The sequence below is a fragment of the Schistocerca cancellata genome, chromosome 3 (assembly GCF_023864275.1).
Source record: "Schistocerca cancellata isolate TAMUIC-IGC-003103 chromosome 3, iqSchCanc2.1, whole genome shotgun sequence".
NCBI lineage: Eukaryota > Metazoa > Arthropoda > Insecta > Orthoptera > Acrididae > Schistocerca > Schistocerca cancellata.
Window position 1 is genome coordinate 575,178,049 of NC_064628.1, and position 13,768 is coordinate 575,191,816.

At 39.7% G+C, this 13,768-nt stretch overlaps 1 protein-coding gene across 1 annotated transcript in view; it reads left to right on the forward strand.

Moving 5' to 3' along the window:
- LOC126175422 (uncharacterized) overlaps window positions 1-13,768 on the forward strand; it is a 581,488-nt gene that overhangs the window by 493,434 nt on the left and 74,286 nt on the right. Inside the window, exons 15-16 of the mRNA XM_049922221.1 lie at window positions 4,282-4,459; window positions 4,816-4,973. Coding sequence (XP_049778178.1) covers window positions 4,282-4,459; window positions 4,816-4,973 — 336 coding nt within the window. The remainder of the gene's footprint in view (window positions 1-4,281; window positions 4,460-4,815; window positions 4,974-13,768) is intronic.

Genomic DNA, 13,768 nt, shown 5'->3' on the forward strand with positions numbered 1-13,768 from the left:
TCATCCCTTGCAGTAAGTCTCTTTAAATGAGGTTCTGGGCACCTTTTCCGTATCTCCTCCGTTTCCTGAACCTCACCAGTCCTTTTCCTTCATGTCACCAACTAAAAATAGGAATGATTTCACAGTCTTGCTTAATATTTGACATGTATGGTTTCCATCATAACTTCATATCAAGCCCAAAGGCCTGAAACTATGGAGTGGTTACTGTGCTTATCAGTAGGCTAAAATTTATTTTAATATGTTCCCACTGAAATACTATCATGAACTTTGGCATACATATTAACAAATGATCTACGACTAACATACACTGGTTTTTAAATTTTTGGTACTAAAAGAAATTTTGGTATGGGAATTCAGCATTTTTATGCATATGGTCAAGTAGTGCATATTTTTAAATCTTATAAGAAACTGAATAAAACTGAACAAATTTTAGGTCTTTCAGACAAATAATTTTTGAGCTATGGTCATTTTAAAACTTCAGGATGTGACAGAAATTGCACAATTTTGGAAACTTCAAAATGTAATAGCTTAAAACAGAAAGGTCCAAAAAAATTTAATTTGCAATTGTGAGGAGCTTAGATTGCAACTCACTGTAAAGATGGCACATTGAGTTGCAGACAGCCACAATGAAAAGACTGTTATGCACTGTAGTCCACTTAGCTCTTGGCCTGGTTGACATACCAGTATAAAAATCTGTGTAGTGATTGCAGCAGAGCTGGTATATGACATGGCTGCTTTCACAAATGACCCACCTCTAGTGGGGTTGGATAAGACTCTGACCGAACTGGAATAGAAAGTGCTGGGTGGGTGGATTGGGCAGATATGGTACTGGGAGTGGCATAGGGATGGACTAGGATGTTACAGAGGTTGGGTAAGTGACAGAACAACACTTCAGGATCTTCGGTACTTTGTCACTCATTTCATGGCATGGTGACAGATAATCAAAGCCCTGACAAAGGATGTGGGTGAGTTGTTCCAGTCCAGGGTGGTATTGGGTGACAAAGGGGGTGCTCCTTTGTAACTGGTTTCTGAGGAGGGAGGGGGGGGGGTTATTTGGGGAGGGGGATAAAGCATGAGAAATCAGTTGGCAGACTACATCTGAGGGATACTGCCTGCCTGTGAAGGCCTTCATGAGACCCTCAGCATACTAGGCAAGGGAGTTCTTGTTACAGCAGACGTGCCGTCCCCCAGGTAGCCAGGCTGTGTGTGTGTGTGTGTGGGAGGGGGGGGGGGGAATTTTTGGTGTAGAAGGGATGGCAGATTTCGAAAACAGTTACTGTTGGTGGTTGGTGGGTTTAGTATGGGCAGAGGTGTGGCTGGAACCATCAGAGAGGAGGAGGTCAATTTGCAGGAAGGTGGCACGCTGGATTAAGGGTGACCAGATGAAGCAGGTTGGAGAGATGGTGTTGAGGTTGTGAAGGAATGAGGATACGGTTTCTTGGCACTGAGTCCATGTCATGAAGGTATCACAAATGAAGCTGAACCAGACCATGGGAATGGAGTATTGGGAGGTCAGGAAGGTTTCCTCTAGATGGACCATAAACAGATTGGCAAAGGAGGGTGCCATGCGGGGTCCAAGGCTGTGCCGCAGATTTTCTTGTGCACTGTTCCTTCAGAGTGCAAATAGTTGTGTGTTAGGTTAAAGTTAGTAAGGAATATGAGGAATAAGGTGGCGGGTTTGAAGCTTGAAGGACATAGGGAGAGGTAGTGCTGAACATTGGCAAGACCATGGGGATGTGGAACATCGATATATAGGGAAGTGGCATCAACAGAATGAGTGGAGATACAGGAGATGAGGGGATCGGGATGGTGGAGATTCAGTAAAGGGAGTGGTTGGTATCTTTGATGCGGGAGGCTAGATTTTGGGCAATTGGTCAGAGGTGTTGGTCAATAAGGGCCAAATTCTGTCAGTGGAGGTGCAATAATCGGCTAAAATGGGGTGTCCAGGATTGTTGTATTTGTGAATGTGGATTTTGAGGAGCATGTAGAAGTTGGGTGTACAGAGGATCATAGAGATGAGGAGGGAAATGGATTCAGGGGAGAGGTTCTGGGAAGTGCCTCAGGTTTTAAGCAGCAATTGGAGATTATGTGGACTTCGGTGATGGGATCTCTTGGGCATAGTTTATAGATGGTGCAGTCAGAGAAGTGGCAGAGGCCTTCTGCCAGATAGTCACTGCAATTCATAACAAAGGGTAGAACCTTTGTTGAGGTTAGCATACATTTTGATTCTGTGTATGCCTGTCCTTTCTTCTGCTAAAAGGTTGGTATTCTTAGGAAGGAACTAGGGGAAGGATGGTGAGGCCAGTTTGGGGGTAAGGAATTCCTGAAAGGTGACTAGGGGATGTTTTGGTGGAAAAGGGGGTTGATCACAGTTGCATGGTTGTGTGAACTTAGAGAGGCAGGGTTCAGTGTTGAGATTAGGTTGTCTTTTGTTGGAGGGACTTACGGCAAAGAAGTGTTTGTATTGTAGGGATCAGGAAAAGGAGAGTAGGTCTTTGAAAAGTCCAACATGGTTCAGTTTGGGTCTAGAGCTGAAGGTGAGGCCTTTAGGAAGGACTGTAACTCTTGTGGGGCAGAGAATTTTGGTGGAATGGTTAACAACAGTGTTCTGGTAGTGTTTCAACTCTGGGTTTAGTGGAGTGCTGGTAGGGAGTTTTGAGGAATTTGGCAAGTCAGAAAGCTCAGCTAAGCAGGGTCTGGTGCTATGAGGAGTTGATGAGGAGCCATGCTGTGGGCAGGGTAGGGGTTAGATAGCGGTGCTGAAAGGCAGCAGTATAGGATGTCAACAGGTTGGATAACTTATAGAGATGGAGTCTGGAATGCTCTTCCAGGTGTTGGGGATCAATGGGCTCAATTTTAGATGTATAGAGTAGCGATTGCACAGTAGTAGTATCTTGTGGAGAGAGGAGAGGTGGTTCTAGGTTGCCTGTAACATGGAAATATGTTTCTGCAGCACCAGGTTTGTGAGGGTGAGGGTCTAGCAGAAAAGAAAAGGTGAAGGTCGTTAGGAAAGGAAGGATGGGATCCAGTGAAAGGAATTGGAGGGATTCTATGCTTTATGCAGCATTTAAGGAACAATATGTAGGGTGGGACTGGGTTGTAGCCAGGGGAAGGAATACTTATCTGAACTGGTGCAGGAAGGTGGACCAGGGGTCCATTATGGCAGGGGAAAAGGGGAATGATGTAGGGAATGGGCAAATGAAGGCATTAGGTGGTTGTTAGGGTTCTGGACGACATAAAAAGACCCTTAAAAACATAGACAAGCAAAAATACATGCAAATACATAAAATTACACACAAATATGTATGCACACACACAAATACAAAAACAGATAAAATATGCACGATCAAATATATAAAAAACCACACAACACACCAGTCCCCTCTCCCCATATTACAACATTCCCGTGTGTGTGTGTGTGTGTGTGTGTGTGTGTGTGTGTGTGTGTGTGTGTGTTTGTGTGTGTTGAATTATATGTGCATGTTGTAATATGGGGAGAGGGGACTGGTTAGGTCGAGATTCACAAGTTCATGTTGCATAGATAAGTGCGAAAAATAACATGCAAAAATACGCTAGCATGAGGTAGGAAATTAGATGTATTGGCAGGAAAAATTTGGGGAATGAGAAGCTGCCCCAACAATTAGTGTGGATGAGACAATTTATATGATATGGCTCAGATGTTGGCCAGTCCACCTAGCTATTTGGCATCCAGGCTAATATGATATGCATGGCTCTACACTGTGCTCTACTTGATGCTGTAACAGTTCAAAGATCTCACAGTTCCTTTTTATTATTCTGATGACCGGACTTTCATCCATCTACTTTTATGTGTATGTGGTTGACATAGAGCTTCGGTAGCTGGTGCAATGAGCTTCTTTGGACAGTTTTACGCAACCTGATAATGCCTAACCACAGCAAAATGCATTATTTTTAAATAAAAATAACTTTGCAACAGTGATTGTTTTATTTCCAATAAAACCATGAAAACCAGTTGCTTTATCAATTGGTCAGTGATGGAATGTAGTGACTATTCATATAACTTCACAGTGCAGTAAAAATTTTTGATCCAAATTCAGATTCAAGTGGCATATACACAGGAGCTGTGTTGTCCTGGCCAGGGATGACTAATGGTCTCTGTTTACTGGAAACAATCTTGTAATAAATATTAGTAATTGTACAGTTGAAATTAATGTAGTTGTGTCCTTTAACAGTTATATAGATTACTATCTGAAATTTTCTGTAATAAGTTATTAATTATTTCCTCCGTAACTTTTGTTTAAGGCTTGTCATTGGCAGGTAGAGAAGATGAACCAACGGGACCTACAGTTGCAGTGCCTCGAGCTGATGATGAGACTTTCTTGCAGTTTTTCCGTAGTGTGAGTACGGAAAAGCTGCAAAGTGATAGGCTGGAAATAAGAGATGAGGATCTCAATGAAATCATTGCTGATTCTACTCAGTTGTAAGTATTGTGTAGCTGGTTAGAATGTTTGGAGTAGTTTCATGCTGCATTTTTCATTGTGTGCTTAAAATTTCCATATTAAATATTAAAAAAGGCCTGTTATTCTAAATTGGAAATCACACAGTTTGTTTACCCAGTTTCTCATCCAATTAACATTTCCTCTAATTAAATGTTGGACATCGTTAAATGAAATCGTTTATGTCACAGATGAACTAGCAGTTACTTTATCATAGTAATTCAAGCTCTTCCACTCTGACGCACATTTATTATTTTATTCAGCAACATTCAGGAAAATAGAATTGCTGGATAACAGTCACAAGTTCAGACAGCACAGTAATGAACTTTATCTTCTACAGACTGGTGCAGAAGAAGTCTGTGAAAGTACAAAGGCGCAACATCACTTCCCGAAACCCTCTCAAGGTTCTGGCTGCAAGAACTGATCTGCAGGAAGAATATCTTGAGGTGAAGACAGGAATAGCAGAGAAAGAAATAAGAAGGCTCAACGTAGAGAAACGTGAGTTGCTCATAATCAGTTGTGGATGGTCAAAGGGGGAATCTAGTTTATTCCAGTGCTTGTTTGTGACTTTTGTTATGGTTGTTATATTGAAGTTGTTCATATGAATTATGTGCAGTGAATCTTGATATGAACAGAACATAATACCAATTAATGAAACCAAGTTTATTTAGTGAACACCAAAGAGGAACAATATACTGTGGAACAATTAGCTTTTTATTACACTTTTTAACATTTTAATGTTGCCGTCTCTTCGATCTAAGGATAGATAATCAACGCAGCTAGCCGCTATCTCTGTGTAATGTCTTGTCTGTATATATGTGTATCTGTTGCCTTTAAGATCCCTTCACCTTCACACATAAGTCTATACAGTAAAGTATGACCCTCCCAGTTCTTGGCTGATCCGTGATAAGACAGGCGAAAAATTAGACTAATGGAGGATTCTTATTATTATCTCTATTTTCATTCGCTCTCTCTCTTTCTCTCCTTTATCTACGTATAGTTTTTAATATAAGATTTCATTACGTGATATTGTGATAAAAAGAATCAGCCAAATAGAATCTTTGGTGGAGTCTTCATCTTGGTAATCAGCAGCTGGCTTGCTGTAAGAAATCTTTACATTTATTATTACTGTTAAACACTGCAGTCAGTAGGGAGAATCAATCGTTTAGACAATTTGTTCCTTTTACAAAAGATTGCGAATTCCAGATGTGTACGAAGCCTTTTTGGACGATTTAACACAGACTCAGTGATTGCAGGCTCTCTTCAACACAGCTGAAACTTCCCCACTAATTACAGGGGCAACGTGATCAACAAATGATTCAGAAAAAACTCATTCGTTCATTCACTCTAGAACAAAAAAGTCACAAACCTTATTCACGGAGGAAATCGTGTTTTAAATCCATCTCCATTACATGTCCAGATCTCCAGTGATTCCACGCCTTAATTATTTTCCTTTTACAATCAAAACAAACCGCTAGCGGCACAAACGTTAATTGGCTCGCTTTAGCGAGAAGAAAAGCAGAATATGTATCTCTCAGAAACACATCAATCCCTCAACAGATACTTCAGAAGCTGTCCTAGTTACCACTCCTCTAACAACCATGGAGAATCCATATATGCATCTCTGTTATTTCAAGGAATAAATGCACTAGAAAATACTTTGGTGTCGACGAGCTGTCGCCGCATATATTACGAGAAAATCAGATCAGATAACTTTTCAAATGTGAATGAATGTGGATGGTTTGATTGAAAATGATTAATTGGTGCGTGGTAGAGGGTATTTGCTGTGGGGACATTACAATGCCCCTCGCAGCGAGCGAAGTTTGTGAGCCTAATTTTGATTTACCAAACACACTTCACGAGCTATCTATTAGTGTGGGTAACCCGGAAGTGATGAATGTCAGTCCTCCGGCTGAAAAAAATTATGTATAAGACAGATGAAGAAAAGAAACATTGAAAACAGAAGAAATGAAGAGACAGGTACCGCGGCTGTATTGCTTTTACGTGCATCAAGGTGTTATGTCTGCTGTGCACAACCAAGGAAAATGATCTTTCATGTAACTATTATCAGGGTCTACCCATTCGGGAACTTTCTTAAGCAGGGAAACCTTGGAAAACCTCTTAAGCCTAGACCCCCAGCCTACGGTACATAGAAGATAGGAAAGCCTACAGAAGAGAAAAAATAATTTTTAAATTGATCTCTAAAGGAAAGATAGGGATAGATTTATATAACGATTTGGAGAAAAGTGATTTGTGCCTCTAGCTAAAAAAAAATTTACAATCGACAATATCTTGCGGTGCTGAAACTCCCCCGGATCTTGCATGTCCCCGACATCCAAATTTGTAGTCGGTCTTCTACGCGGCTCACAATGGGAAGAGTAGAATTGACAGGGATACCAGATTTTACATGCAACATTCATTCCAAAAGAATTACCAATGACCGAAAGGGAAACTCTTCTTGTAAAAGAACTGGTTAGGTTGCACCGTCCAAGATTCTCCTTTTTGAAAACAAAATCTGTATGGCTTCATGCATCCTTTTTCTTACGATGTAGTGCAAGGAATTTCGCCATTGACTTAAGGTTTCCATTTATCCATTGACTAATGCTGTTGCCGAAAACATCATAATATTTACTCTAGTTTGAATTTTCTTTTGGACTTCTCATATCACTTAATCGCCAATTGTGCTTATAAGTCCAAAAATTCTGACACATTTTCTGTCAATGATTTACTCTTAGTAATTTAAAGGATTCATGCAACTTGCAGTAGATTTTGGATTCAAATCATCGAATAATGGAAAGTGTGGTTCATTTTATACAAAGACATAATCCATCATTTCCTTGAAAAGTCATATCATTTATCTATACTCATAAAATTTTTGTCCTAAATACATATATTTCTCCGCTTGATTGCTGTAATGTAAAAGTTATTAATGACGAGGAATGTGAATTCACTTCTTTCATTTATTCTGTGATTCATCCGGCATTCATACATCCACATATATGGAAATGGATTTTCAAACAAAATTCGAAAGTGAACAAGACCCATTAAATAACTACTAATTCTATGGATATAAACTTCTTTTGACATTCAACAATAAATCAAGAACTCTTAACCTCTAATTATGACACTTTTTTGAAGTTGAACGTCAATCAGTTTTCCCCTCACGTTTGATGCGAGTCTCTTACAAAGCATATCTGTGTCGTCTATATCGATTCTAACTCTCGCGCCGACGTCAATTGTTTTGCGTGGGAAATTATCACTCATGATTCACTGCCTAAACGCATCACTTCCTTCACACGTTTACACATCTAAGTGTGCACTTGAAATTATATATGAACATTCACTGGGAACCTCTGTTGATTATGCAGCGTCATTTTTGGGAAATATTTCTTTCTTCTTGAAGGTCATTCAGATCCTTTATAATTCTTGATGACATTAGCAATGCTAAAGTTCTATGTTTACCCAAACACAGGTGAAGCCTATCTCCACTATCTTCTTTACAGCACTCGATAGTTATAGTTATTCACTATTTCTACAGTCTGTGTCACTGATTAATTATTTTAGTTTAAAGTTTTCTAATTATTTCAGTTTAAAGTTTTCTAACACTAAACACGCACAGTTTATTGTTATGTTTTTACGAGCATTCATTTCTGTCACTCGCAATACCATTCATCCCTATCTTCTAATCTTCATTAAATTTTTTCAAGTCGTTGTGGGAAAATAACCCTTTAATTTTGTTAGATCCCGGGTATGCTAACAGATAAGCCCCAGGGTTCGGAATTTGTAGAATGATGTATGGGCCAGTATATAATAACTCCCATTTCCTTATACTCTTCTTTATTAAGGATGATTTGGTATGTCTTTTGACTAGTACCTTCTCTCCAACGTGGTATGCCTGTACCCTCTTGATTAATTTGTCATATTGTTGTTTTGAGAAAGAAAACTGGCGTTCTACGGATCGGAGCGTGGAATGTCAGGTCACTTAATCGGGCAGGTAGGTTAGAAAATTTAAAAAGGGAAATGGATAGGTTAAAGATAGATATAGTGGGAATTAGTGAAGTTCGGTGGCAGGAGGAACTAGACTTCTGGTCAGGTGACTACAGGGTTATAAACACAAAATCAAATAGGGGTAATCCAGGAGTAGGTTTAATAATGAATAGGAAAATAGGAATGCAGGTAAGCTACTACAAACAGCATAGTGAACGCATTATTGTGGCCAAGATAGATACGAAGCCCACACCTACTACAGTAGTACAAGTTTACATGCCAACTAGCTCTGCAGTTGATGAATAAATAGAAGAAATGTATGAAGAGATAAAAGAAATTATTCAGGTAGTGAAGGGAGATGAAAATTTAATAGTCATGGGTGACTGGAATTCAACAGTAGGAAAAGGAAGAGAAGGAAACGTAGTAGGAGAACATGAAATAGGGCTAAGAAATAAAAGAGGAAGCCGCCTGGTGGATTTTTGCACAGAGCATAACTTAATCATAGCTAACACTTCGTTTAAGAATCATAAAAGAAGGTTGTATACATGGAAGAATCCTGGAGATACTAAAAGGTATCAGATAGATTATATAATGTTAAGACAGAGATTTAGGAACCAGGTTTTAAATTGTAAGACATTTCCAGGTGCAGATGTGGACTCTGACCACAATCTGTTGGTTATGACCTGTAGATTAAAACTGAAGAAACTGCAAAAAGGTGGGAATTTAAGGAGATGGGACATGGATAAACTGAAAGAACCAGAGGTTGTACAGAGTTTCAGGGGAGCATAAGGGAACAATTGACAGGAATGGGGGAAAGAAATACAGTAGAAGAAGAATGGGTAGCTTTGAGGGATGAAGTAATGAAGGCAGCAGAGGATCAAGTAGGTAAAAGGACGAGGGCTAGTAGAAATCCTTGGGTAACAGAAGAAATATTGAATTTAATTGATGAAAGGAGAAAATATAAAAATGCAGTAAATGAAGCAGCCAAAAAGGAATACAAACGTCTCAAAAATGAGATTGACAGGAAGTGCAAAATGGCTAAGCAGGGATGGCTAGAGGACAAACGTAAGGATGTAGAGGCTTATCTCACAAGGGGTAAGATAGATACTGCCTACAGGAAAATTTAGAGAGACCTTTGGAGATCAGAGAACAACTTGTATGAACATCAAGAGCTCAGATGGAAACCCAGTTCTAAGCAAAGAAGGGAAAGCAGAAAGGTGGAAGGAGTATATAGAGGGTCTGTACAAGGGCAATGTACTTGAGGACAATATTATGGAAATGGAAGAGGATGTAGATGAAGATGAAATGGGAGATACGATACTGCGTGAAGAGTTTGACAGAGCACTGAAAGACCCGAGTCGAAACAAGACCCCCGGAGTAGATAACATTCCATTGGAACTACTGACGGCCTTGGGAGAGCCAGTCCTGACAAAACTCTACCATCTGGTGAGCAAGATGTATGAAACAGGCGAAATACCCTCAGACTTCAAGAAGAATATAATAATTCCAATCCCAAAGAAAACAGGTGTTGACAGATGTGAAAATTACCGAACAATCAGTTTAATAAGCCACAGCTGCAAAATACTAACACGAATTCTTTACAGATGAATGGAAAAACAAGTAGAAGCCGACCTCGGGGAAGATCAATTTGGATTCCGTAGAAATACTAGAACGCGTGAGGCAATACTGACCTTACGACTTATCTTAGAAGAAAGAATAAGGAAAGGCAAACCTACGTTTATAGCATTTGTAGACCTAGAGAAAGCTTTTGACAATGTTGACTGTAATACTCTCTTTCAAATTCTAAAGGTGGCAGGGGCAAACTACAGGGAGCGAAAGGCTATTTACAATTTGTACAGAAACCAGATGGCACTTATAAGAGTCGAGGGACATGAAAGGGAAGCAGTGGTTGGGAAGGGAGTGAGTCAGGGTTGTAGCCTCTCCCCGATGTTATTCAATCTGTATATTGAGCAAGCAGTAAAGGAAACAAAAGAAAAATTCGGAGTATGTATTAAAATCCATGGAGAAGAAATAAAAACTTTGAGGTTCGCCGATGACATTGTAATTCTGTCAGAGACAGCAAAGGACTTGGGAGAGCAGTTGAACGGAATGGACAGCATCTTGAAAGGACGATATAAGATGAACATCAACAAAAGCAAAACGAGGATAATGGAATGTAGTCGGATTAAGTCGGGTGATGCTGAGGGAATTAGATTAGGAAATGAGACACTTAAAGTAGTAAAGGAGTTTTGCTATTTGGGGAGCAAAATAACTGATGATGGTCGAAGTAGAGAGGATATAAAATGTAGACTGGCAATGGCAAGGAAAGCGTTTCTGAAGAAGAGAAATTTGTTAACATCGAGTATAGATTTAAGTGTCAGGAAGTCATTTCTGAAAGTATTTGTATGGAGTGTAGCCATGTATGGAAGTGAAACATGGATGATAAATAGTTTGGACAAGAAGAGAATAGAAGCTTTTGAAATGTGGTGCTACAGAAGAATGCTGAAGATTAGATGGGTAGATCACATAACTAATGAGGAAGTATTGAATAGGATTGGGGAGAAGAGAAGTTTGTGGCACAACTTGACCAGAAGAAGGGATCGGTTGGTAGGACATGTTCTGAGGCATCAAGGGATCACCAATTTAGTATTGGAGGGCAGCGTGGAGGGTAAAAATCATAGGGGGAGACCAAGAGATGAATACACTAAGCAGATTCAGAAGGATGTAGGTTGCAGTAGGTACTGGGAGATGAAGAAACTTGCACAGGATAGAGTAGCATGGAGAGCTGCATCAAACCAGTCTCAGGACTGAAGACCACAACAACATTGTTGTTTTTTCTGATCAACCTTTTGCGTCATATTTATGATGGCTTGTCTTATTTTTTCTTCCCAAGGCATCTCAGTTTCTTGAGTTTTGGGCATATGTTCAGTCCAGAAGTTTTCTTCTTGTGCCTCAAACATCAATTCATGAGGTGTATAACCAGTGGAGGAGTGGGGCACATTGTTGTATATCTGCTCAAATTCTTCCACATAATTTGCCCACACAGTCTGCTTATTATGGCAATAGGTCCTCATAAAGCGATTGAACTCTCTAAAAATTCTCTCAACCAAATTACCTTGTGGGTGGTAAAATGATGTTAGTATGTGTTTCACACCGACTTGATACAAAGCCTGTTTCCATCGGAGTCCCGTGAATATCTTAGCATTGTCTGTTATTATCGCCTTAGGTATACCAACATGTGGAAGATAATCCCTTGTTAATCTTATTACAATTACTTTGGCTGTAGCCGCCTTTATCGGGTATAGCTTTACGTATTTCATACACACATCAAGAAATGCCAACACATATCTAACCCCTCCTCTTGAAGTAGGTAACGGTCCACACAGATTGCACTAAATTAATTCTTTTGGTTCTCGGACTAATATAGAGCATAATGGGTGCTTACTCCCTTTTGAATCCGGCTTTGCTTTTTGACAGATTGTGCATTTCTTCAAGACCTCATGCACTCTGCACTTTATGGTGCGAAAATAACAGTACACACTTATCTTGTCTGCACATTTTGTTGCACCGAAATGTCCCCAGGTTAAATGGGTGAACCATACGAGTTTCTCTATTTGCGCCTCAGGTATACATACACACCAACAGACTTTGTTTGGCCTTCCACAGCGGAAAAATAATACGCCATTTACCAGCTTGTAATAATTTGCCATCTGATCTGAAGGTTGCTGTTGTAACCTTTGAATGACACTTCCCCATTGAGCATCTCTTTTCTGTAACTGTGCCATATGCGCACACAAATTGACATAGTACGTCTTATATGGATTTTCCTGCAACAGCAATACAGGGAATTCTGAGTTGTTATTTACTTCAATCTCTTTAGTCAAACCCTGTGGTGACCTTGATAGTGTGTCAGCAATAATGTTTTGCTGTCCTGAGACGTGCACGATCTTAAATTGGTATTGTTGCAGAGCAAGAGTCCATCTAGCCAGTTTGGAGTGTAACAGTTTACACATTTGTAAAAACGTTAATGATTGATGATCACAATATACAATAGTCTTTGACCCATATAGATAATAATGAAATTTTTTAAATCCCCAGATGACCGCAAGAGCCTCTAATTCTGTCGTCGTTTAAGTTCGTTCACAGTTGGACAAAACACGACTAGCAAATGCAATAGGACAGAAGGTGAGTTGTCCATTTATCTTGCGTACTTCAAAAAGGCAGGCTCCAATACCCACATTTGAAGAATCTGTTGACAAGTAAAATTCTTCTTGCATGTCCGGATGGTACAAAAGCGGTGCATTTACTACTTGCTTCTTTATCTCTTCGAATGCTTCTTGACACTTTAATGTCCAGAGCCAGGGCACATCCTTCTTTAACAGACTTTAGAGCTGCTGCGTTCATCACCTGATTTGTTATGAATCTTCTAAAAAATGAGGCAAGGCCCATAAATCCTTTTAATTGCCTCCTGTTCCTGGGTGTTGGAAACTTACTAATTGCATTTAGCTTCTCCTTGGTTGGTAAAATTCCCTTCGCATCAATTATATGCCCCAGGAACTTGATTCTGTTTACTGCAAAATGGGATTTCTGTAGGTTAGCAGTCATTCCCGTGGTTTTGAACACGTCCAACACTCGGTTCAGTAAGGTAATATGCTCCTCCCAAGTTTTCGATGCAATAAGCAAATCATCAACAAACACTATTATCCTGGTTCTGAGTTCTGGGCCTAGTGCATAATCTAGAGCTGCTATAAAGATTCCAGCACTAATGTTGAGTCCGAAAGGAGCTACGGTGAATTGGTAACTTCTTCCAGAATAAATGAAAGCCGTATACTTCCTTGATGACTCATCCAGCTTGACTTGCCAATAAGAGCTCCACAAATCAATGCTTGTCAAATATTTGACATCCTGGAACCGTTGTTTAAGTTTGTCTATGTTTTCTGGATGTGTTCTCACTGGAATTATGATTTTATTTATTTCTCTGGCGTCGAGTACCAGTCTAACAGTCCCATTTACTTTTGGCATGACTAACAATGGGGAGCAGTATGGGCTTGTAGAGGGTTCGATCAAACCCCATTTCAACATGTGATCTATTTCCTTTTGAACTTCAGCCTTTAACCTCCAGGGAACAGGATAGAAAGTTCTACAATGCGTTTTGTGCGGCTTAACATAGAGATGGCATATGTATCCCTTAATAACTCCTGACCTTTCATCAAAAACGTTTTCTTATGTTAATAATAATTCATTGAGCTGCTTCTTCTGATCTTCTATAATGCAGTCGGATTCATTTAACTTTTCAAACACTAATT